Source organism: Tursiops truncatus, chromosome 14, assembly GCF_011762595.2.
Source record: "Tursiops truncatus isolate mTurTru1 chromosome 14, mTurTru1.mat.Y, whole genome shotgun sequence".
NCBI lineage: Eukaryota > Metazoa > Chordata > Mammalia > Artiodactyla > Delphinidae > Tursiops > Tursiops truncatus.
The window spans coordinates 67,430,907-67,457,925 of NC_047047.1; the positions used below are offsets into that span (position 1 = coordinate 67,430,907).

At 39.4% G+C, this 27,019-nt stretch overlaps 1 protein-coding gene across 1 annotated transcript; it reads right to left on the reverse strand.

Moving 5' to 3' along the window:
• Nucleotides 1-79: 79 nt before the first annotated feature.
• Nucleotides 80-26,928, reverse strand: SLC4A1AP (solute carrier family 4 member 1 adaptor protein). Its single transcript, XM_004325243.4, has 14 exons — nt 26,120-26,928; nt 25,708-25,903; nt 24,119-24,241; nt 23,267-23,327; nt 22,573-22,712; nt 17,915-18,075; nt 16,556-16,625; nt 15,989-16,175; nt 12,524-12,635; nt 10,083-10,329; nt 7,980-8,066; nt 7,235-7,302; nt 5,755-5,824; nt 80-4,535 (listed from the first exon to the last, which is right to left on the reverse strand). The coding sequence occupies exons 1-14, from the start codon at nt 26,783-26,785 to the stop codon at nt 4,486-4,488; spliced, it is 2,238 nt and encodes a 745-aa protein (XP_004325291.2). The 5' UTR covers nt 26,786-26,928; the 3' UTR covers nt 80-4,485.
• Nucleotides 26,929-27,019: the final 91 nt, after the last annotated feature.

Genomic DNA, 27,019 nt, shown 5'->3' on the forward strand with positions numbered 1-27,019 from the left:
CAGATAGAGAGTTATTATTAAATCTAGAAAAATCTCACACTACATATTTCTCACACTTTGCAAATGAAATAGAAATCTGTTCAGTCATATCATCAATTTTATTGATACTTCATTAAAATGTGTTACAAATAAATTCTATGAAGACTTGAAATTAAAAAAACAAAAAGATTGATTTGGAGGATGAAGAAGGTGGAGCTACATTCAGTGGGAACCACTGTACCCTCACATGCTGAGCCCTCAAACCTGTCATCAGTGCCAGGTCCTCTTGGGGGGAGAAAGACTTCTGGTCTCCCGTGGAATAGAGGTCTCAGTCCCACCCTGGACTGTCGTAGTGCCAAACCTCTAAAACCAAAGCAGGGCACAGTCCTCTCAGATTGCTGAGAAGAAATCTTGAAAATGGTTCTCAATGCCCACATCAAATGAGGAATCTCATGATCAAAGAGCAGCCTGTCACAAGAAGACATGATACCAGTTTGATGCCATGACCCACCCTCCACAAAGGTCAAGGAGAGTTTTACGTCATTTCCCAGCAGTTTGTCAAACCTGGTTTGGTCCAAACAGGGATGGACCAAACCTTGTATGGGAACTCAGCCATGCCAGGGGTTTGCATTCCTGCTTTTGATTGCCACAGGGCTGGCAGGCTTCCTTCCCTCTGGCTCCCACTCTCAGGAAGCCGTCCACAGCTGCTGGTCACTTGTCACACACTATCCAGGAGGTGGCAGCATTTCAATGGTAAAGCAACAGATCCCCAGGCTGTGGCTAACGACTTCAAAGTTTGATAGGAATTGTGTCATTATTTCCCAAAGAGTTAACTCCATCCAGCTACAGTGAAGTAGTAATGGGTAAAGGCTTGTAATGGGCTATAAGGAAATAATGGGACTTCATACTTCCTATGCTAGATTGGGACAATTCCAGGGAAAATATTTATAGCAGGCACTCAACAAACATTTATTGCATATACCAGGCACTATGCAAAATCCTTAGAAATGTCCTAAAGCAGACAAAGAGATTTGCTTTAAAGTCCACTCACACCCCTGACCTTTCTTTCCAGAATGATGTTCACTGTACCACTTATTTACTTTTTCCCCAAATAAATAAGTACCTATAGCCAAGAAAAACTGTTCCCAATACCAAAGATATGGAGACCAGTTGTCCAAGGCTGGGGTCTGCCTGCAAAATTCATGCCTGCCACCTGGTCTTCAAAATCACCTGAATCTTAGGCTCACCTGGTAGAAGACTGAAACTGCTCTCTAGCCCTCTCTTGAGATCCAGACCTCTACATTCAACTGCTTTCTGGACACCTTTACTTAGATGTCTTAAAGGGACATCAAGTTCAACTTGTCCAAATGGAATTCACGATCTCCTCCACCTCCACCTGGTCCTCCTCCAGTGTCCCCTCATCTCAGCAAATGACATCATCGGCCATTCAGATATATAAGCCAGTGATCTAGGAATTACCCTCCAGCTTCCTTCCCCCTTCACTCCCAGACAATCCATCACTCAGTCTCAGCCATTCTACTTGTTAAAATATTGCAGGGACCCCTTTCTATCTCTGTATCTCGATCTCCACTTAGTTCAAGCTGCCATCATCTTTCACCTGGATCTCTGCAGCAGACTTCTGACTGGTCTTCCTGCATCCTCTTGCCCTCTTCCATCCTTCCTCCAACCTGTAGCTTAAGTGTTCTTTTAAGGACCCAAATCTGACCACTTCACTATCACTAACATCCCAGTGGCTTCCCGTTGTTCTTTAAATACAGAGGCAGATATGATACAGAATTCCTGGGGAGGCCAGGAGAGACCAGGGACACCCTACTTACAGATAACCTGTTGCGTTCTTGCTGTAACAATATTTTTTTGTAATGACTAATAACCTTGCTTTCGTTTCTGTGAAAAGGAGACTAGATCACTTTGATTTCTGGTAACCAAAAAACTGCAACCCATACAGTTCAGGAGGGGGTAATTAGCCTTCTGGATAGAAACTTTTCAAATATCCTAAAGACACTGTAATGAACATCTTGAGTCAGGTGAGACCCCAAAGATGAATTTGCCTAGAGCTGAGTGGGCCAAACCTGGCCTGCCACCTGTTTTTGTTTTTAAAATATTTATTTATTTATTTGACTGTGCTGGGTCTTAGTTGTGGCGTGCTGGATCTTTAGTTGCGGCATGTGGGATCTAGGTCCCTGACCAGGGATGGAACCCAGGCCCCCTGCATTGGGAGCATGGAGTCTTAGCCACCGGACCACCAGGGAAGTCCTGCCACCTGTTTTTATAAGTATTTATTGGAACACAGTCACACTCATTCATTTGTATACTGCCTATGCCATTTGCACTCCAATGGCAGAGCTGAGTAGTTGCGACAGATTATATGGCTTGCAAAGCCTCAAATACCTGGCCATTAATAAAAATGGTTTGCTGACTGCTCTAGAGGTTCTCCATTATGGGCCGCACATTAAAATCACCTGGAGTGCTTTTAAAAGGGATCAACTCAGAGATTCTGATTAAATTGATCTGCCATGGGATCCTAGTATTAGAATCAAAAACTTCAAAAATTTCCCTAGGTAATTCTAATATGCAGCTACAGTGGAGAATCACTGATATAATCCAGTCTCCTCTCACAGGTAAGTCGGCCCAGATGTCAGGATATGTCTCCTTTTTGTAATGAATAACAACTACTAATATCTACAAATCCCTGTAAAGCATATCCATCTACATGGTCTCATTTTATCCTAGAACAAATCCAAGGTCCAAAGAGCAAAAAGCGTTACTGTCCCTGCTTCACACATGACAGAATTCAGGCTCAGGGAAAGGTCATGTCCCCAAAGTCTCCTATTTAGTAAAGAGAAGCTAACACTCACGTGCAGGTCTTTTGAAACAAGTCCACTGACCACTGATATTAATTGTACAAGTTACATATTTACATTTTATTTTGGCCAATGGAGTCCTACTTGCTTTCATGCTCTCAAGACACAGGACCATACCTACCCCTCCCACAACATTTAGATATCTGCCTTCCTAAAGCAGACGATGCTCTGTGTAGTCCCTAGGATTCCTCAAGGTCACTGTGAGGGTAGAGTGAGGAGGAGAGGATTGTATGCATGCAGATATGTGTGTGTACATCCAATCCCCATCCATCCCCAACTCAATTCAACCAGAGCAGGCATATTTTTTACCTGTTCAAGTATTAGGGTTCCACATACAATTCTGTTTGAATCAGGAGTTTCACCTTTGAAGACCACTGATCTGGCTCAGACCTCAGTCCGTGGTTTTGATCCAAGGTGGCACAGACACTCTGCTCCCGAATTCCTGTCACTTCTTACATCATCAACAAGTTCTTCCCTGTTGGTCTAAATGAAGTCCAAAATAATAGTTTCTCATAATGCCAATACTGGTATTGTTTTTTGAGAAATCAGACTTATTTTTAGTAGAACAGACATCTGTTAGGGTAACTGAAGTTTCTTGTTACTGCTTCCTGCCCACCTCATGCATCCCATATAATCCATATTGGGAAAGCATCATCCTCATCCACTCCCTCTCGCTGGGCCACAGCCTTTCTCCTGCCTGCTCACTATGTCTGCCTCCAGCATAATCCACTGGTTTTCCACCTTGCTTCCACTCTTAGGCTTTCCTTTCCTGTGGAAGTGAGGCACTGATGATGGGAAGTGGGGGACGGGGTGGGAATAAGACATATTCTTCATTTCTTCATGTTTCCAGGGAGGAAGGAACGTTTATTCCCCTCTCTACAGAGGTGAGAAACCCTACAGTGGGCAGAACACATCCAGCTTTTAATTTTGTGACCTTATCTGCACCTTTCCACAAGAGGAGGAGTGACTAACCTAACTGGTCAGAGTCCAGGATTTTCAAAGAACTGAGTTTTTATCAGCATCAGTGCCTGAGTGCACGAGGTGTGCTGTGGTCCTGAACTGTGTCCTCATAAGTCAGGGTCTGTTCTCAAACCTGGCAGGAGGATTATAGTGCGAGGGAGTAGGAAGCCCCCAGTGTGTAGATATCTTTTTAGTTCCAAGAATGACATAGACACTCAGGGTTACACCCTGGCATGACCTCATATTTCAACACTTATTTGAGGAGGCAATTACCAGTGAATCCTAAAGCCTAATTGCCAGAAGCACCCTATTGCTCAGTAAAAGCATAGTCCCTAAAGCTTAAGACAGACACTGTAGCCTTAAATAAACATGAGACATCTTCAAGTTCTCATTTAACAGAGTCATGTCTCTCACTTTACTAATTCTCAAAATATACGGTTCCTTTTTACATACATACACAAACACTTTTAAACATAAATAGCAAATTCAAAAGAATCAGATGGGTAGATAAATTTAGGAAGCCAAGAGCACAGAAGAAAAGGCCAGTCACCAGATTTTACAAATGATCATCTGAACTCCTTCTCTGGACATTCAACTTGATATATTATCCTAAATATCCCATGTCACATGGTCCACAAGGTCTTCCTTTAGGATTCGGAAGCAATCAATAGCCATACTTATCATTAAGATGGGTCCTGCCATCTCCACTTTGGCCTAGATCAGAGTAAAAAGCAGACAAAAGCAAGCATTTTAGTACCTAAATTTCTATCATTAGTATATTAGAAACCCAATCCATAGAAAAAGCAACCTGTGATAAGCATATGGGAAAACAAGCATCTCATATATTGCCTTGAGGGTATAGTAGGAACATAAACTAGTATAATCCCTATAGAATGCAATTTAAGGTCTCTTAAAAATGTTTGTAGCCTCTGATCCAGCATGTTGACGTTTAAGAATTTTTTCCTACAAGTACACCTTTACACTTGCAAAACTACACATATTAGAGGTTACTTATTGCAGACTTGTTTGTAATGGCAAAAGACTGGAAACACAGCAAATATTCATTGAGGAAACTGGTTAAATAAATAAAGGTATATCCATACTATAAAAAAGAACTATGCTACCATTACAAAAAAAAAGAAAAGAAGAAATCTATAAGTAGCTATGGAAGGATGTCCATATATTATTAAGTGCAAAACAGTAAGGTATAGAATATGCTTCCATTTGTGTAAAAAAAGTGATGAAATATTATGTATTTTATTGCTTACATAGGCATTTTACATTATATATATAAGTCATAAGAAACTGATATTTGGTTATCTTTAGAAAAAAAGTGAGTAGCTAAAGCACAGCTAGAAGACTTTTTTTTCCCCTCACTTTAGAGAAAATTTAAAATACATGTAAAAGTAAGGAGAAAAATATAATGAACCTCCATGTACCCAGCACCCAGCGTTAACCATGATTGACATGTGGCAAATCCTGCTTTATCTCTTGCCTCTCCTCTATCTTCCCTCATCCTCCACCACTGGACTATTTTAAGGGAAATCCCAGGTATCATTCCATCTGTGAACACTTCTGTACATATTCCTGGAAGATAAGGACTTTTTCTAAAAAACATAACTCAGTATCACTCACACTTTAAAAAAAAATTAACAATAATTTCCTAGTATCATCACATATCTAGCTAGTGTTCAAAATTATCTGACTGGCTTATAATTTTTTTTAATAATTGTTTGTTTGAATAAAGATCCAAACAGAATACACAAATTATATTTGGTTGATATGTCTTTTAGATCCTTTAATCTACCCAGAAGGGAGACTTTTCCACTACATACTCTTGTAATGTTCTTATACTGAACCTTAAATATATATTACCTATTCAGAAACCTAAATAAATAAATATTAGAGGAAAAGAAAAGTAAAAACCATCTACCTTCAGGTGGGACCCACACACAGTAATCTGGATCATCTTCTGGATAGTTGGAGGAAAGTGTCAGTGGAAGCTGCAAAAACAGATAGGTTATTTTATTCAAAAGAATTTTAACTCTAAGAATTATTGTCCCTATCCCCGTGAGCAAACAAAAATTAAGAGAGAACAGCTTCCACTAATGATCTTGACATAAGTAACCAAAAATGGGGGAGCATTCTCTCCCTGAATCTTGATTTTTTTCCACAAAGCCTCAACAAGCTGATTTTCAGCCAGTGAGAGTGATGTTTTTTCTACAAGAGGCAGTCAAGACAGGTGTGACTCTAAATGATATAACCTCCACAGAGGACAATTTGACATTTGCCTTTTGACTCAGGTGCAGAAGAGTTAACAAAGCAAGCCTGACTGCTATCCTTTGAAAGGCCTGTTTGAAAGGCTTGTTGATGGCCATCTGGGAACTTGGATTTCAAGAGGGTTCCCACTACCCTAACTGACAAAGAGTGGCCCACTGGGCCAAAACTGTTCGTAAAAACAATGTGGTTTATGCTGAACACCTGCTTTCCTCCTAGGACAATGGAATTTGGGTAGATGCCAGGCAGGGTATACCTATGTGATCAGTACCCAATATAAATCCTGGGTACTAAGCCTCTAATGAGCTTTCCTGGTTTCACAAGTTGTCACTCTTTGTGAGGGGAATTAAGCACATCCTATGTGACTTCACTGGAGAAGGACCCTTGGAAACTTGTACCTGGTTCCCCGGACTTCACTCCATGTTCCTTTTCCCTTTGCTGGTTTTGCTTACTATTCTTGTGATGTAATAAATCACAACTGTAAGTTCCACCACATGCTAAGTCCTGTGAGGCTTCTTGTGAATTACCTAGCCTAAGGGTGGTCTTAGGGACCTCCCGACACCAATTCCACTTCTGGGAACCTACAGTATCCATACAAATTATATACACATAAGGTTATTCATTATAGCACTGTTATAATGAAAGACTAGAAAGAACCCAAGTGTCCATCGATAGACACCCCCCAAAAAAATGAAGTCGACAGAGTACACCCACACAGTGGGAAGCTCTCAGTGCACTGATAGACAATGATTTCCACCACAGGTTAAAAAAAAAAAAAAAAAAAATCACAGTGTAGCATGCAGTATATTACATTCTACCTTTTGTGTAATAAAAAGAGGAAAATAATATATTATTCAAATGTCTTTGTATGGCATATTAGGATATGAAGAAAGATTCACAAATTAATAAAAGAGGTATCTGAGCAATTATAAAGAACAGAGCAGATAGAGACAAGAATAGAGAATCCAAAAATTCAAAAATACAAATAAAAGAGCCCAGATTTCTAGAAGAGAGGGTAGCAGGCAGCTGGGAATTCTGCTAAGATAATCCCTGGATTCACTCTTCTGGACATGGCCCATGGCAAAGGGGTTCATTTTTACTTTCAGAGAAATGAAGATGATGACTAAAGCACTTACTTTGCCTACACCAGGAGCTTTCTTTTTCTTCAATTCATCTCTTCTTTTCTCATATTCATTCTTTGATGCTAATTTATGAAAAAGAAAAAAAATAAAAGAGGCAATAGCTATTTCAGAAAAATAAAATGGAAAAGAAAAATTCCTCCCTAAAGAGCATTATAATTATTGAAAAAAACATCACAATCTAATTCTCAAAAATTCCTTCTACTACTGTAAAGACTATATAGAGAGAACTGTCCCTTCGTTAATAACCTTAGTTTTCAAATCCTAAGCCTAAATTTAATCACACCTTTCGAAAAGGTAAAGGAAAATGGGGCTGACTTTACTATTTTACAATTTAATCATTACAGTTAAAAGCAGTAGAAAACCGGAAAAAAACAGACCTTTTAATAGCCCATCCTTTCAACCAATTTATTTTAATAATGTTGGAATCACCCCCATGATAGGCACATATTCAACCCTGGGAGATGTAAAATTGTAGAGAGCTTTGCATGGCCAGAGGGAAACATGAAGGCATTAGGTGCTTTGGGGGTCAGAGGGGGAAACCCAGGAGACAGAGGAGGAAAAGAAAGGCAAACAGGATGGCACCAAACATGAACCTCTCATATATTCCAACTCTGTCCACAGCCCTGGCAGCAGCATCTACCCAGTGTCTGCGCCTCTCAGGTCAGCTGCCACCCCCTCCTCTGTGACACCAGTTGGCTGCCTGTGTGTGGAGCAGCAGTGGAGTCTCTGTGCTACTTGCCTGAGGGTTCCTCACACGATGCAGCTGTCTCACTAATCTCTTGGTAACCTTTATTCTGTTCCACTTGGCTGAGTTGAGACATGTTTTCTATAAAATGCAGAACCAAAGCATATCGTATTACTTAATTCGTGGTGGGGAACCAAGAAAACAAATCAAAAGCAAGAAAAGCTAAGTATCTACATAATCATCCAGTTTTACTATCATTAGCTTCAACTAACCTTAATAAGGTTTTCAATAGTAAATGTGTCTCCAGAGGTCTAACAGAGAACCACCAATTTTCCACTTCAAAAACTGGCAAAACTTTTTTTGGTAAAACTTTTTAGCAATACTTACCAAACCCTTAAAAATGTACATATTCCTCGGCCTAGAAATTCTACTTCAAGGAACATATTCGAAGAAAATAATCAGAGATGAGCACCAAGATTTATTATATACAAGTATGTTTATAATAGCAAAAATTAACAAATAACTTACATGTATAATAATGTGGAGTTAAGTAAATTATGGCACATTCATGTAATGGACCACTTTGCCCCTTATTAAAATCACATTTTAAAAGACTATTTTAAGACATAGAAAAAAATAGGTTATAAAATAGCATGTACAATACAATCCCAATGTTATTTTATTAATAAATTAATGAATGCCTGGAGTAATCCCTAATTAGCTGCAGATTTACTAATTAATGTATCTTATAAACCAAATTTTTAAATCTGCTATTTTTATTTTATTTATTTTGCGGTACGCGGGCCTCTCACTGCCGTGGCCTCCCCCGTTGCACAACACAGGCTCCGGACGCGCAGGCTCAGCGGCCATGGCTCACGGGCCCAGCCGCTCCGCGGCACGTGGGATCCTCCTGGACCGGGGCACGAACCCGCGGCCCCTGCATTGGCAGGCGGACTCCCAACCACTGCGCCACCAGGGAAGCCCTAAATCTGCTATTTTTAGACACACATATTTACTTCGGTCCCTTAAACAAAAAAAATACAGTACTTACTGCTCGCCTCCCCACTGACCTGTTTATGTAACACCTTTACAATGGGTGGATCAAAGATTAGACTCTGCAAAAAGGATGCTTTCCTTTTTGAAAAGGCCAAGCATTGTGCCAATAACAAAGGAAAATGCAAAAACAAAAGATTTACTTCTCACAGATGAGGAAACAATAACTTTTCTGTGTCTGAAACAGCTGAAGGTGACTCAGGAGAAGGTCTACATACCAGGCCTAGTGTTTTTACATGGACTTGCCTGGTTTGTTTTGGAAGTCCATATGCATACATTCCCATACACTGGCAGGTTGGCCAGTGTTTTTTGCTTTTCCTCATGCTCCCTATTTTCTGTGCAGTCTTAATCTTGCTAAGCAGTTTGGCCAACCTGCAGGAAAATAACCCCTGCAGCTGACAAGGGTTAAGAGGATACTAAAAAGATAAACAATAATCTCTGGGCGTGGGAGATTCCCCTTTTCTTCTTTGGACTTTTATGTATGATCCGAAGTTTCTAAAATGAACATATGTGCCTTTTATAATCAGAAGAAAACATATTTAAAAACTAATCAATTCCCTCTTTTATATTTTTCATCAGCCCTTCGTTGAGGTGGGTGAATACGACATGTCAGGTTCTCTGCTAGGTACCACAGACAAAAAGATGAATAAGGCATGATGCTTCCTGAGAAGTACAACCAGTGGGTACAATTATGTTTAGCCTCTGTTTCAGGGACAGGGGAGAAATGAATAAGGGGAGGCTTACCCCGAGACCACCTAATCAGGCCCCATCATCCACCCTGTTCCACTGCCCTCCAATCACAGAGTGGCAGCAGCTCAGGACTGTTCCACAGCTGCTGTGGTTTCAGATTCCACAGCTTTCAACTGTCCATAATTCTGGAACACACTGGAAATACTTGCCCTTATTTTACAATGAGGATAAATAATGACTGGCAATCAAAGAAAGACCAGGAAAGTATGTTTCCACAGAGTCAGGTGTATCACACATCACAAAGTGTCACAAAGCCAAAATGCACAGGCAAGAACTGGCTTTGCTTTTTCAAACCTATCCACGATGAATGTATATGCCCACTGAATAGCACAGGAAGGAGAAAGAAGACATTACCATGATTTTTTGTTTCTTTAGAACATGTGAAATCTGTGGGAGGACCTGTTTCCTGCACTGCTCCTTCTGGCTCTATCTCCTGCTGCAGCCTACTGCTCCCCGCCTCCATTTTCTTCTTTTCATGCTCCTCCTTTTCTTTCTCCTCCTGCTCTTCCTCCTCCTCCTCCTCCTCCTCCTCTTCTACTTCAGGCTCATCCTTCATTCTCATTAGAGTTGGAGGGAGTTCTGGACGCTTGGGGGGTAACTTCTATGAGGGAAAAAAACCCATGAATAAGCAGTTCTACAATATGACAGAGACAAATCTTTCCAAGGGGGTTAAGCTAAATGAGCAGAATGTCTAACTTCTCTAGGCGGATCAACCCTGCCGAAGTTTGTTGGAAGGAGGACTTTCACGTGAAATATTATCCATCTATGAATCCTTCTAGGGTCAAAAGAACATGAAGTATGAAACACTTGAAACATCTTGTAGGGAACAAAAACATTTATTCCAGGTATGATTTACTGAGTACCAGCTGTAGGAATTCTGTCCTGTTACCCCTCATGATATTAAATTCATTACAAATCTTTATTCATTAAAAAATCTCCTAGGGAGTAAATCAGACACACATTTCTAAAAAATATATCATTTGTGCAGCTTTTTCATTTTAGATTTAACACAATTTCAAGGAAACAAGATATGTAAATCAGTAAAACAGATCCTGAAGAAAAAGAAATTTCTTGAATAAGGTCAAATATTCTAATCAACACCTTTCAATAAAAGTAATTATTAGAGGGCTTCCCTGGTGGCGCAGTGGTTGAGAATCTGCCTGCTAATGCAGGGGACATGGGTTCGAGCCCTGGTCTGGGAGGATCCCACATGCCGTGGAGCAACGAGGCCCGTGAGCCACAACTACTGAGCCTGCACGTCTGGAGCCTGTGCTCCACAGCAAGAGAGGCCGCGATAGTGAGAGGCCCGCACACTGCGATGAAGAGTGGCCCCCGCTTGCCACAACTAGAGAAAGCCCTCGCACAGAAACGAAGACCCAACACAGCAAAAATAAATGAATAAATTAATAAACTCCTACCCCCAACATCTTAAAAAAAAAAAGTAATTATTAGAAAAAGTTGATCACAGCTTAAAGAATAGGAAGAAGGTACCAAAGTATGTTAGGTATATCATTTTTTAAACATAGGATTTAGCTCAGTAATCCTAGGGAGAGCTTTTTAGTAAAGAGTTTTTCTTCTAACTAAAATACCCTCTCCCCACCTCACAGAAAAGCTTCCATCACAGGTAAACCACATGGTTCTCACTCAGGACACATGGTTGGGACTTCAGACCTCTGCCACCAGAGGACAGTTTACCCTAATTCAAGGTGTTATGGACTGAACTGTGTCCCCCCAAAATTCATGTTGAAGTCCTAACCACCAGTACCTCAAAATGTTACTTATTTGGAGATAAGGTCTTTAAAGAGTTGATTAAGTTAAAACAAGGCTGTTAGAGTGGGGCCCTAATCCAATATGACTGGTGTCCTTCTAAGAAGAAGGAAAGTCACCAGAGTTGCAAGTGCACAGAGGGATGACCATGTTAAGAGGTCATCAAGGCAACAAGAGGGCAGCCATCTGCAAGCCAAGGAAATAGCCCTCAGAGGAAACTAACCCTGCTGGCATGTTAATCATGGACTCCTAGCCTCCAGAACTGTGAGAGAATAGATTGCTTTCGTTTCAGACACCTAATGTGTGGTATTTTGTTATGGCAGCCCTAGCACATTAATACATAAGGTTATGCTCTTTGGGGTGATGAAAACCTTTTAAAAATTGAATCTATAAATAAGGATGTACAAAGAGCAAAAACATACATCAGTGAAGTATTAGAGGATAGTAGAAAGATCACAACTCAAGAGATGTAAGACCTGGATTTGATTGCATCTAGCTACTTAACAATGGTGTGATCTTGAATTTAACCTCTCTGACCCTGCTCCTCAACTGTGGGCGGTAATAATTCCCACACATCATAAGGTGTTGGAAGGATTAAACAAAGTAAGAAAAACCATATGGCAGAACCAGGTGTAGAGATTATGTTACTACCAAGTGTTAGCTGACTCTGAATATTACAACATCTAACCACCAGGAAAAAAAGCAAAAAAACCCAAACAAACCCAGAAACCACAGGAGACCCTTTCTTAAACGCAACATTGATCACAAATTAAAAAACTGGTATTCTAATTCACAAATCGGTTACATGCAAATTGATTCACATGAATCGATTCATCAATTCTTGATAAGCCTAGGCTGAAGAGAAAAATCCAAGAACCACGTCCTGGGAAAGATGTGATCATACCAAGCCCACAGCCCCTTTTAACATGACTGTGGGATAAGTCATCTGAGTTTTGAAAAGAAAAGAGATAAATTAGCTCAGGATAACTCAAGAGTTAAAAGTTTTAACACCTTGACCCACAACTTACCCCTATTGTTCCAGTTTTTAATTTGAATTTGCTTCCTCCTTTCATGGCACCAAAGAGAGGCAGTGTAAGCTTTTTAGCTTTGTTTTCTCCATCTGTAGCCTGACTTTCAGTTCTAGGAAGAAAGAATAATTATCTATTCCAGTGAGGCCAAGGTTTTATCTAAAAATACCATGGTAAAAAAAAAAAAAAAAAAATACCATGGTAAACAAATTTTTGGCACCACAAAACTTTCCACAAAGTGAACATTTATGCATACACGAATAAGAAAGAGGTATTCAGGCCAGCAAAGTTTGAATGGACAACACTGCTGATTGTCACAGACACAGAGGTATTAAGGGCAAGATAAGGATACTACCTTAGTCTAGCAATTTACAACATGCTACATGACTTCACATTAATAAAACGATGCCTACAGTACACAGGTCACTGGCAAAGGAGAATACACAGGCATGCCCCATCCCCACTAAATGGCAGGAGATGGATCCATGGTGTAAAGCCCTATTTGCCATCAACCTCTGAAGAGGACTCAGTGCTTTACTCACTTACCTGGAGGCCACACTTATTATAACCAAACACCAACAGCTCTGAGCACAGAAGTTTAAAAAAAAAAAAAGTATGTGTAAAGGGTGTAGGAGGCAGGATATCCTGTGTAGTGAGTAACAACAAAGACTTAATGAGAGACCCCACAACTGGCGAGCTTGTCAATGTTCTCAGTGGCTGAATATAGTTATAAAAGTTAAGCACATGAGGGTAAAGCTGAGGAAGAGCAAAGAGAAGAGATTGTAGAAATTAGAAAAAAGCAGTGGAAAAAAGAACAAAGCAAAACAAAAAGGATGGCAGTTGAGTTGACAAGACACTCAGAGAGTAGTCAGAGGTGACAATGACAAGATAGCATGAGGAGAAAGAGGGGAGAAAGCCCTATGCTTTCTTCACATTGACTACAGGACAACCCTGCCTTCTGGAATATAAGGACAGCACTGGCCCTCCTGGCTCACAGGGACCCATACAAGAAACTGACTACGCTGCTCAACCCTGAAGCCCCATTTCCACTCCTGCCTTCTTTTACCTAAGTCTTACCCCCTCAGTGGTGCTCTTGAGCCTAGCCTCACCCCACTTCTGTACCAGAGACAGACCCACTGCCTTGCTGAGGCCATCAGAGGAAATCCTGCCTGCCTGGCCTTAAAGACGCTCTGTCAAACATCCCTCACATCCCTTCCCCACAAGCGTCAGGAAGCATGGAAAGGCAAAGGCAAGAGCAACACAGATATTTTTCAGCTCCATTAAATAGCTTGGCTGGCCTGGAGGACATGCAAAGACTCCCAAAGGAGAAGAAAAAGTAGAAGATGGGATCACAATCAAGAGTTGCTTGTGGGTGGAGCAGGGGTGGACTTAGGTAGGAAGTTTAGAAGTTCAACCCTCAAGTGAGAAGAGGAGGGAGAAAATACACAGCATCTGAAGGCCAGTATCCAAAGTAAGAAAGGGAGGAGGAACAAGGCAGACACACAGACAGCAGGAGGGGAGGCTCTGGAGGAAGCTGATGTATGTTTTCTAGCTCAGAACACCTCTCAGGGCTGACTTAGCAAATTAAAGGATTACACAGTTGGAATTAAAATTCACTGTTAATTTGTCTAACCTGGGCTATGGCTCCTGAGCTTTTACCTTTTCTCCACAAAAACGATGTCACAAATAGTTGCTAAGTATATCAATGATAGTAAAAATTACGACAATGATAATACATATGCCAGCACTTTACTAAGTGCTATTCGGTTAATCTTTGCAACATCATTATTCTAATTTACAGATGAGGAAAGTGAAGATCAAAGAAGTTACATAACTTGCCTTAAAATTCCCAAAGACTAATTGACAGAGCTGAGAATGAAACCCAGGAAGTCTAACTCTAGTGCTAATCTACCTCCTCACTATAAGGTAACTCAAACATCATTTGCGGCAAATAGACTTCTGTAGACTGATCTATGCATCACTGTATTAAATATCCAAACTACATATAAATCTTTGAACAAACCTGCTAGTAATTTGGGGATACATCTTCTGTGCAGATGACCAAGAGCTCCAGAAATGGTTGGCCATTACATTTTTGTAAACAGAGGTGCCTCTCAATTGATAGATACTCATCTATGCAATGCCCCCAGAATCAAGTTACAGGTTTTGTACACGGGGGTGAGGGGCTGAATAGACGCTACTGACAACCTAAAGCAGCACCGTCCAACAGAACTTTCTGGAATGATGGAAATGTTCTCTGTCTGCGCTGTCCAATACAGTAGCCACTAGCCACATGTGGCTATTGAGCACTTGGAATGTGGCAACTGACTGAAGAACTGAACTTTTAATTTTGTTTAATTTTAATATCGCATGTGACTATTGGGTGCTGTCCTGAACAGCACGGACCTAAAGAAAACAAGAAACCTTCTATATTGAACTACCTTCATAAGTGAGTGAACGTACCTATAGGTAATACCAGTTTTTGAGATGCCCATCTGGATTGTGTTTATTGAGGGCTGCTTACTTCTACAACCACCTACTCAACATTTTCAAAATTTGTTGACACCACAGAGAAGACAATTTTAAAATATTGTCAAGTTGAAAGACTGGATTTCTCTCTCTCTCTCTCTCTCTCTCTCTCTCTCTCTCACACACACACACACACACACTCACTCACTCACTCACTCACTCATAAATACTAGCCACGTCTGGGAAAAATTATTCTTAAAATCTTGTTTACAAATTACTCAAAAATCTTCTGGATGTCTGCAAATGGATTTGGGTTAATCTCTTCCAATAATTTTCCCTAAATCAAAGTTAACAATAAGATCGACTTCAGGGGATTATGCTTTTACCCCTTTTTAAGGAAGAGATTCCAATTTTAAAAAGTATTTAAATATAGTGAAGAGTTATCAACTGGTTCTTAAGAATGACAGATATAGGCATTAAAATGACTATCTGTACTCATATCTTTTCATCTGTGATTTTAAAATCATAGATAAAAATGGTATTACATTGTAGTATTTGTATTTCTCTTATTATGAGTGAGGTTGAGTTTATATAGTTAAGAGTTATTTGTATTTCTTTTTCAGTGGCCTTTCAGTTGACATCCTTTGCCCATTTGTCTCTGGTGAATAGGTCTTTATATATTAGGGAAATTAACCTTTTGAGCATGTTGCTCTTTAAAGAAGTTTACTCTGCACTAAAAGTATTAAGTAAAAATTTAGAGCCCTCCAATGAAACAGGAATCAATACAGTTTTCCTTAAAAATCCTGTAGTGGTCTAAATTTCACAAATAAACTGGGTTTTTAGTTACTCCATGAAACCACTGCCTTCTGTGCTTTAAAGAGTTTCTTATAGTCTATTTCTAGTCCATAGTGATTACCTAAAAAAATAAAGATATAATTCAAAATGTTATCTTTGTGAACATGCTTATTTAAAATTCCAAGTATAACTAAGACTTACTTTTTTAGTTCTGGGATCTCTGCTGGCTTCACAATTTTTATCAACCCTTTAAGTCTCTGCTGTTCTTTTCTCAGTTCAAAAGTTCTCAGGTGAAGTTTCTTCCGGGACACACCATCTAATGCATTCCCTGATTTCATTTCTGACATGAACGCATCTAAAGAGTCCTGAGATGGTGACTCTGACAGAGCTGTCCAAGAAAGGGATAATACATGTTTAGAAAGATGGCACCAAATATTTTAAAATTCAGCCCAAGTTTCCATAGAAAAGTCACTAACTTAAAGCTGGACAGAGGACATTACTGATATTAGGAATGAGGAAACTGGTTATACCTGGGAGATCTTAGAAAGTCACTTTGCCTCAATGGGCTTCATTCCCCTCATCTATTAAATAAAGAGGTTGAACCAAATAATTTATAATGTTCTTTCTAGTTCTAAAATGCTATGCTGCTCCTTAGAAAGGCTCCATATCCTGTAAATCTTACTAACCAAAGTAGCCTTAGTACCTAGCAAAGTGCACTACACACAGTAGGTGCTCAATAAATATTTGTTTAATGAGTCATTACCTTACCTGTGCCGGAGGCTTTCAGTCTCTCAGAAATTTCAGAGAGTTCCTTTTCAGCATCATTTAACTTTGCAACCTGTAACACCCAAATTAACAGGGTTAGCAAATGTTTTTCTTCTTTCGAAATGTGGTAGCTTTCCTTTTCTTCCTCCTCTTATTTTATTATTGTGACAAGTTTTAAGAGGATTAATTCAGAAGTCCATTTAAATCTGCTCCTCATGGAGTTAACATTTTTCATTTGTTTATTTAAATCTAATTGAATAAATATCTGAATTAAAGAATCAAGAATTAAGCAGAAGGAATGTACAGAACACAGACCTTATTTTACTCAAAAGAAAGAACTCAAGGGACTTCCCTGGTGGTCCAATGGTTAAGAATCGATCTTGCAATGCAGGGGACGCCAGTTCGACCCCTGGTAGGGGAACTAAGATCCCACATGCCTCGGGGCAACTGAGCCTGCAAGCCACAACTAGAGAGCCCACGTGCCACAACTAAGACCCAATGCAGCCAATAAATAAATAAATAAATGTTTTTAAAAATAAGAAAGAACTCAAGGCATTTGTTTTCAGTGATGAATCAAAACAATAGATGTTACATAAAGTTTTAAGCTCTGAATACTACTTAATATAGTGAAAATACAGGTCATCTTATGATAATTCCATGGAAGATACACTGTTTAAAACTACAGGCATAGCTCATTTTATGGAGCTTTACTTTACTTGCACCTTGCAGATACTGCATTTTTACAAATTGGAGATTTGTGACAACCCTGCATTGACAGAATGATGGTTAACATTTTTTAGCAATAAAGTATATTGAAAATATACATTGTCTTTTTAGAGATAGTGCTATTGCACACTTAATAGACTATAGCATACCTTTTATACGCACTGGGAAACCAAAAAGTTCGTGTGACTCACTTTATTACAATTTTCATTTTATTGCAGTGGTCTGGAATTGAACCTGCAGTATCTCTAAGGTGTGCCTGTATTACCAAACTACACTCCTCAAAATTCCTTTCACGATTCTTGGCTGCCAAAAGCCTAGAGTCAATTTCACCTCAGAATGTCCCAATTTGGAACTTTTTCGTTTCTTTTTTTGGGGGTAAGATCATATCCAAAGAATGCTCATTAATGGATCACTACCCACCTAGAGATAGATATAGTCTCTAGCAACAAGCCAAACTTTTTTCCAGCTTGGATAAGACTAGTTGTTTGTTACCATCAAATTTACAGATCACAAAAATTATACTTCAGTACTAGATTTCAATGCTACTGCTTTAAAAATTATAAGACAAATTTAAATAATACATTATTTTATTTAAAAAATTAAACTACCACAGCTATTTCTATAAATAACACTTGCCAATGATTCGAAGGTCTCTGGCTTCTCATCAATCTTCCCAGCCTTCTTCATTCGGTTCAGACGCTTCTTTTCAACCAGGCCAGTCCGATCAAGAAACGTGTCATCATCACTATCATAAAAGTCTTCATCTTCCCAGTTCTTGGCTTTCCTTTTCCGAGATACTAGAGGTAGATAAAATAAATGATAATGAATCAGGTTAAAAAAAAGAAAAAGAAAGAAGGCAAGTAGACAAGCAGCTTAAAATATCACCATCAGTTATTAAAAGAGAGGATTCAACAAGCTGCCAAACTACATATAAAAACAAAGAGCTAAAAAAAAAAAAAAAAAAGGGCTAAACCTTGAAGACATTACTACAAGTGAAACGAGCCAGACACAAAAGGACACAATATTGCATGATTCCACTTACATGAGGTACATAAAATAGTCAAATTCAGAGAGACAGAAAGTAGAACACTGGTTACCAGGGGTTGGGGGGAGGAAGAATAGGAAGTTACTGTTTAATGGGTACAAGGCTTCAGAATGGGATGATGAAAAAGTTCTGAGATGGACAGTAGTGATGGTTGCACAACATGAATATATTTAACGCCACTGAATTATATACTTAAGAATGCTTAGGAACTTCCCTGGTGGTCCAGTGGTTAAGACTCCATGCTGCCACTGCAGGGGGCATGGGTTCGCTCCCTGGTTAGGGAACTTAGACCCTACACGCCGCGTGGTGCGGCCAAAAAATAAATTTAAGAAAAAAAATTTTTTTTTAATGCTTAGAATGGTAAATTTTATGTTATGTATATTTTACCACAATAAAAAAAAAAGTTAAAACAAAGGGCTAATTTATTTAATGAGCAAAAGCTCTCAAAAACCAATTAGCAAAAAAGAAAAAAGATAAATGAGGAAAGGACCAATAATCCAAAAGAAAATTTTAAAAATAATAAAAACAGTTCACAAAAAATGAAATACAAACGCCCAACAAACATTTGAAAAGATGTTAAACTTTTTTTTAATAATTAAAAAACACAAACTAAAATAATGAGATACCACTTCTTACCTATTAGACTAGAAAAAACATAAAAAGATTAATAATGCCTCATTTGGTAAGGATATGGGGAAATGGACTCTCCAACAGTTGGCTGGAATGCATATTGACACCATCTTTCTGATGGTCAATCTTACAACAGCTGTCAACATTAAAGATGCAATTAATCTAGCAATTCTACTTAAAGGAATTTATCCTATACATTTCAATGAAACATTGTAACCATGAAAATCTAGAAAGCCCACCTACAGGGGACTATGGTAGCTATGACTTTTTTTGTCTACCCTATGTCATCTTACTCCCCTTGTTCTGTTAAAAGTACCCCCTTTCCTCTAGAAAATTCCTCCCCCATTCCATCTGGATTAGGGGTAGTCATGTGACCAGAGCCAGATCAATAAGAATCTTTCCCTCATAGTTACACTTAGATACAGGGAAAAAGAGGCTCTCTTTCCAATGAGGTTATTAAAGAGAGAAGATATAAATCCAGGGCTGTAAGCATCCCTCTTTTCCGTGTGGGGTAAGAATCTGTCTGCAAAATAAAACCATGCATTCATGAGACAGACTCACTCACAGCTACACATGTATAAGTTGTATGTGTCCTGGTGATACTGAGTTCCGGTTCTGTAGCACTAAGTTCTGCTTCCAGAACTTGAGGTCCTGGTTCACGCAGTTCTTCCTTCAGTCCTGTGAGGTACTCTTCCCAGCTTCTGCGGCCAATAGCCTTTCCCCCTAAGCTAGTTTGAATCAGGTTTCTATTATTTGCAACCAAAACAGTCCTTATTAATATAAACCTGATAATTTCAGGTTAAGATGGTACACTGAACACACATATCTAACTTTGTTCTCGTCCCATACTCCACTAAAACTGCAGCAAAGAGATCTTTTTTTTAAAGACACTAATCTACAAAGACAGGGAGAATAGTAGTGGGGACAGTGACACCAAATTTTTGGAAATTAAAAAGCAGACAGGTAAGTAGAAACTAACTTAGCAGAAATAAAAAATGGATCCTAAACCAACAATGGGGAAAGCTGAGAACCAAACTGATTATACTACAGAATCCTCAAAAGGATCTGGAACTGGGGCTGGATAGTAGTGCTAAAATAAAGAGGACTGAGTAAAAGCTGATTGAGAAACAGATCCTTCTCCCTGGCTACTCACCTCCTTCCCACCCCCAGGAAAAACACAGAGTTTAAGACAGAAAGTCTTTGAACTATGGGTTGACTAGTACAATTGAGGACATGGGTACGTACTCTCCTGAAAAGAGCTGAACGCTGAGAACACGCTCAGCCATCTCCACCATGCAGCACTAGGAATGCTGGCAGCCAGTCCTCTCCCTTCATGCAGGAGACTGGAAGAGTACTCTCTAGGGAATCTTGCCAGCAGAAGAAGGAAAATCTAAGGATACTTACATGGAGAGTTCCCCAGCAAAAGGCCCACCCACATCATCGTATAGTGTTCCTCAGACTTAACAAGCGCCACCTATATATTCCAAGCTGCCAACCACACTTTTTGTCCCTATATAAGTATCTACAACCAAGAAATACATGACATCTGAGAAAAACCTCTACCATGCACAATAGATACCAAATAAACAAAAAGAAAAAAACAACCTGGAGAAAACTGATTAGCAGAGAGATGAGACATTAATAATCCACGAACAACAACAGGATATTATGTTTTAAAAATGAATATTCAAAGAACAAAAATGAGCTTTGGAAATTAAAATCTTGATAGCAAAATGAAGATAGAAAGATAAAGTTGTAGAAATATCCCAGAAAGAACCAAAAATACAAATAGAAAAGAGAAGGGAAAAAAAGATAAGAAACTTAGATGATTGGTCCAAGAGATTCAATATCTAAAATAACAAAATTCCAGAGAACAGAGAAAACAGAGGGATGAAATGATGGAATGGCACAATTCCAGAAATGTTCCTAAACTGATTTCCAGATCAAATGGACCCAACAAGTACCCAAGGGAAATGGATGAAAATATACCCACAGAAAGGTACATCATAGTTAAGTTTCAGAGCCTTGAGAACAAAGGGAAACTTACAAACTTCTAGTGAGAGGGGGGAAAAAAAGATGACATACTAGAGATCAGGAATCTGAATAGTTTAGGACTTTGATAGCAACACTGGATGTCAGGTAAGAGCAATGCCCTCAAAGTTGTGAAGGAAAATTACTTCCAATTCAGAATTCTATTCCCAGCCAAATTATTAACCAAAAGTGAAGCTAGAACAATTATATTTTCAGAGTGGAGGTTTTAATAAAGTTGACTTGCTATATATCCTTTCTTAGGAATCCACTAGAGGATGTCCACCAAAACAACAATAGATCAGGAAAAATGGAAGATGTGAACTCCATTGAAGATTATATCTGTGCCCCCTATTGTTGTACCAGCTTTCTATCCTGCCAAAACTACAGAAAGATGTGCTCCACTAAAACAAGGGAATAAACCAAGAAACATGAGAATCTGAGAATCACAAAACAGAAAATCCATCCCTGGAGAATGAGAAAGGAAATCTCAAGGAAGACAGCAAATGAAGTCCCAAATGACTGTTCTGCAGCAGGCCTAGAGAGTGGTCATCCTTAAAAGAATGAGAAGAGTCTTCTTCAGGAGAAATGTCTCCAAAACAGTCAGAACTGATAAATTTCTTAATGTGATTGACCATATAGAAAGACAACTGAAAGGCTACTGAAAGGTGTGGGAAGAATGAGTACGAGGTACCAAAAAAATCAAACACATGAAACACATACACAATTATTAAATTTAGAAAAACAACAAAAAAATAAAACTGCTCAGTTGTGACTAATATTTGCATAAATGCAACCCTGTAAATATCAAATACTAATTTAAGTCAATAGATAATGTTTAAATGAATCAAAATATAATAGCATATTCATGTTTTTTAGAAATATGAATTTTTTTAACATTTATTCTTTTTTTATTGAAGTATAGTTGATTTATAATACTGCATTAGTTTCAGGTGTACAGCACAGTGATTCCATTTTTGTTTTGTCTTGATTTTTTGCAGGTTATATTCCATTACACGTTATTATAAGATACTGGATTAGAAATATGGATATTTTTAAAGGCCAGAAAAAATAATTGAAAGAGTTAAAAGCCTTCTAGGGATGAAGATTGGGGAGGGGCAGGACAAAGAACAGGTATATTTAGTTATAAGCCTTTGGTAGTTTTAAATTATATGTAAGTTAATTTGCAATAAAATTAATTTTAGAATAAAAAATAATTATATACCCAGATTTTTAAAAAATAAGGTAAATTTAATGCAATGACATGGGTAATGTCCATGATACATTCTTATGTTAAAATGTCACCAAAGAATACTATAAGTAACATAAATGCATTTGTGTATGCGTGGTTTTTTTTGTTAAAGGATCTACTTCTGAACACACATCTATAGAAAATGTCTGGGAGAATACAAGTAAACAATGGTTACTTTTGGGTATGGAGATAGGGAATTTTTTCTTTTCACTTCATAGAATTCTGTACGATTTACATTTTCCCCCTAAAAAGAGGTTTTGTAACCTTATGTATTAAATTTCCCTTCCTTCTTTCCTTTTTTTTTTTTTTTTTTAAAGAAAAGTGTTCCCACGTACTCACCTGCCTCCTGACGCAGCAATCCCAAAGTATCAAGGATTCGACAAGCTTCCAGTGAGCACTGGATCATTGCCTCTTTTTTCTTTCCTGAGTGAATAGCCTCAGCCACTAGCTGTTTTCCAGTTGAATCATCCACAGGTAATCTGCATTGGTTTGGGGGGAATTATAGCATGGCACTAAGCTCCAATTCTCATGAAAAAAATTAATATCTTATGATAATAGTCATATTTTTTGAGATGGCTTTTTTTTTTTTTTTTTTTTTTTTGCGGTACGCGGGCCTCTCACTGCCGTGGCCTCCCCCGTTGCGCAACACAGGCTCCGGACGCACAGGCTCAGCGGCCATGGCTCACAGGCCCAGCCGCTCCGTGGCATGTGGGATCTTCCCAGACCGGGGCACGAACCCCTGCATCGGCAGGCGGACTCTCAACCACTGCGCCACCAGGGGAGCCCTGAGATGGCTTTTTAATCTCTCAGTTCATTTTGTTCTATCTTGCCAAGGTTGGACTTCAAATCTTTTCCTTCCACCTTTTACTCATCCCACCCTAACCCCAATGTGTTACTAAACTATCAAGGTCCAAATTCAGGAATAGGCTAAAATTAAGATTAAAGTTGATCTTTGGGTTGTTGTCTGTAACCATAAATTAAACCTGAAATTGACCACTTTCCATAAATGGACGTTAATGAGAAAAGAACATACCTCACCCTGCAAAGCCAAGTGCTATGACCCTGTTCATCAAATTCATATTCTAATTCTTCTCCTGTGGAAGGAAGAAAGACAAAACAATTTTAATAGCATCTGAAAGTTACTAGTTGATACAAAGGGAAAAGACAGCAAAGGTTAAGTAAGAATATAAAGTTCTCATACCACATTGAATACTAAATGTCAAAGCATTTCACTTCCAATTCCTAGAAATTATTATCTGATAATAAAATTAGAATGAGCTTGAGGCAGAGAAAAGCCCAAACTCAAATCAAAACAACTCTCCATACACAGGTTTGCCCCCTAAATAGGAGCTTTCACACTTATAAGTTGTAGACTTAGTGTTAATTTATCATGGTTGCCTAGTTTTTAGAAGCATAAATATTAAGTGCAGAATGCAAGCAGTTTATATATATATTTACACTCATACACAACGTGCACACATACACATAGATGTTCTCTCAAAGCATTTCTACTGAAACTATTCTCTGTGGAAACATTCTTTAAATCATACAAAGTGAAAATCTATGTTAAGAATTACAAAAGATCAGGTGAATTAGAAACAAAAAAATGACAAGAAGTTGGGTCAATCTCCCCACCACCCCAGTCCTGGATCTTCTGAGAAGAAGGGGATGAAGTCAGGCAAAAGTACTTCCTTTTTTCCAAGATGTGAAAAAATAACAAAATTCTTACTATTTTCAAAATAAACCTGAAGCAACTGACCACACAGGCAAGAACTGAACAAGGAGGAGAGCAGATAAATTACAGCATTTCTAAGTACCTGAAGATCTGGAAAACCACCCTGTTGTGGATACATTATACTGGCAGTGTCAGAATCTGTTTACATACCTTCTCGGTCAAAAAAACCTTGGAGAGCCTTTTTTGGATCCTTTATATAAAAGGCCTCTCTTTCCTGCTGAAACTCTAAGACAATGGGGTTCTCTTCAGCCTCATCCTCTACAGCATCTTCTCCTACAGGATACGGGAAAGAAAAGACAATCAGACATAAGAGACTATCTGAATGACACCCATTATCCCTTCAGGCTGAATGAAGATACAGTTATCAGTGATGAAAAGAAAGGTGGGGGTGGGGGGGAGGAGGACAACCACAAGACCATCAGTATGAACATCTTCAGGTTTTCTAAATTGTGTGACAAGTTAAAACTTGTTTTCATGGCACCTTATTTTTGTTCTCCATCACTATATGTATTGATATTTTAAAAGCAAAATTACCTACCACATTCTCTATGTAAAAAAAAAAAAAAAAAAAAATGAAGTTCCTCAGCCCAGCATTCTCACTCTCTCACACCCAGGTCTAATACTTTGTCTTCAGTATAATTTCCCAATACTTATCATATCCACCAACAGACTGGTCTACTTAGTACTCCATTACAATCATCAATCCCTGCCCCAAATACCACCCCAATGCTCAGCTTCTTAAGGGCTTCTTTTCCTTTCCTTCAAGTCCCAGCTCAAAACCCTTCTGTTTATAAACTTATAAACTGTCCCAAAGATCTGTTAATGCTAGCCAACAGAAATATAATGAAAGCCATATATGCAATTTACATTTTCTAGTAGCCACACCAAAAAAGAGAAACAGGTGAAATTATTATCAAGGAATATACATAAAATATTATGAATATTTTACATTCTTTTTTCACACTAAGTCTTTGAGACCCAGTGTGTATTTTACATTTACAGCACATGTCAATTTGGACTAGCCACACTGTAAGTTCCCAATGTGGCTGATGACCACCATATTGGATAGTGCAGGTCTAGGTCCTCAGTGACTGCTCCCTTCTCTGAACCCTTACCCTAGCATACTAATGGTTTCTAGCTTTTGTTTGGCACTTACCACAAGTAATTTCATAAGATTTATCTGTCTTCCCAACAACATAGTAAGGCCATCTTCTAGCTTTTCAAAATCCTAGCTCCTGAATACCCGTCCTCTAAAATGTCTGGTGTTATGGAAAATTCAATTTATTCCTCTGATTAGATTTTTTCACATTTCAGGGTATTTACCCAAAGTATGAAAAATTCAAAAGAACTCCTATACTGAATAACATTCTGTTTTATTTGATTGAATGTAGTTTCACCCCCTTTAGCAATAATCAGTACTTAAATAAATTTTAATGGTTAAAAATAATAAACTATACACTGAGGAACTTTTGAACAAAGGAGTGCACTGTAAAACACATTAAAAGAAATCAATAGTACCCATAATTCAATTTTTTAGCATCAGAAAAGTTAATAAATCTGAGTTTGAGTAACCTAATGTGCAAACTGTATTTGTCCTATCAATCTCAAAGAGTCATGAAAGCTGTATGATAAAAAGAAAAACAAAAAACCCCAAACAAAAAAACACCAAAAAACATTTAAGCGTACTAGTAGAAATGAATTTAAAATATTAACCTCTGGCAGCAATTTTGATTCCTTACCCATTCCCCAGGTGCAGCCCATTTCATCATCTTGACTACTAGTATTTCTCTTTCTTTCAGCTGTATCCGTTTCCTCTTCTTCATCTGAGTCTTCTCCCAGCATCTTCTTTTCCAACATCATTTGTTGCTGCTTGCGCAATTCCTTCAATTGCGTTACTGTCAACTCAGATTCTGCCTCTCGGTCTTCCTCTGGTCCCTGATGGATCAAGCAAAAGAATTCTTTTACAGTTGATTGTTAAAGTCACTTTCAGAAATATGGCAATGTGTACAGAGGTCTGGAGATGAGGGGCCAGATTTCTCCACTTTTGTAATCGCTGACTGAGACAATCTCCTAACTTAGTGAAAACTTAACGAGCTCAGGAACGCAGCTGGGTGCACTCCAGAGACTGCAATTCTAGGTTTTTCTACTTACCTGAAAAACAAAGAGCCGGGTGCTGCCTCCAAAGCGAAGAACATGCCCGACGTGGACCCGACAATAGGTGCGGGGGGGGATGCGGGTTTTGTTAAGAAAAGTGCCATGGGTGCTTCCCAAATCGTAGAGGTAGAAGCCAGGCCCGTGGCCGTCGCATTCTGCCTCGGGACCGGACACCCTGTGCTGCAGCACAGCGTGGTAGCGAGACACCGAAGGATGCTCCAGGCACACGTCGCAGCTAGCGAGCCTCCCGAAAAGACAGCAACTCATCCCTTTCAAACTCCGAGTGCCAAGGATGGTGCCGCCCTTCAGTGTTTCTAGGCTGTAGGGGGCCGTGGCGGGGCCGCCCCACGGAGGCTCTCGGTAAGGAGGAGCCCGGGCCGGGCCGCCAGGGGAAGGAGCCGCTGTGGAGGGCCGTGGCTGCTCCTCCGCTGGACCCCTAGTCTCTCCGCTGTCCAGCAGGGCTGGCGGGTCTTCAGGCTCCGCAGAATCGGAGTCCGGCAGCGCCGTGGGCCCTTCCTTCTTTACCTCCTCAGGGTTTGAAGGATTGGTGGCCGGGGCTTTGCCCCGCACCGCCGGGAGCAAGGGCAAGCCTGGCTTCTTGAAGTCGCCATTGAGTTCCTGCGAAGCCAGCGGCTCGGACTGAGAGGGACCAGCAGCCATCATCAAGCGCGTGCAGCGTCGAAATCTGTTCCAGGGAAACCTCACCCCCTCGGTCTCTACACTCCTCTCCACGCCTCCCTCTCCCCAGCCCCCAGCGGCTTCTCTGGCAGCGACGGTAAAGTTGCTCCTTCACGACCTACAGCGTTGTGAAGAAATGAGTATCCTGGGAAGTTATAAGAAGAGGAAAGCAAAAAGGCGGTCGAGGTACTGTCGCAATGGGGACATCTTTAAAGGTTG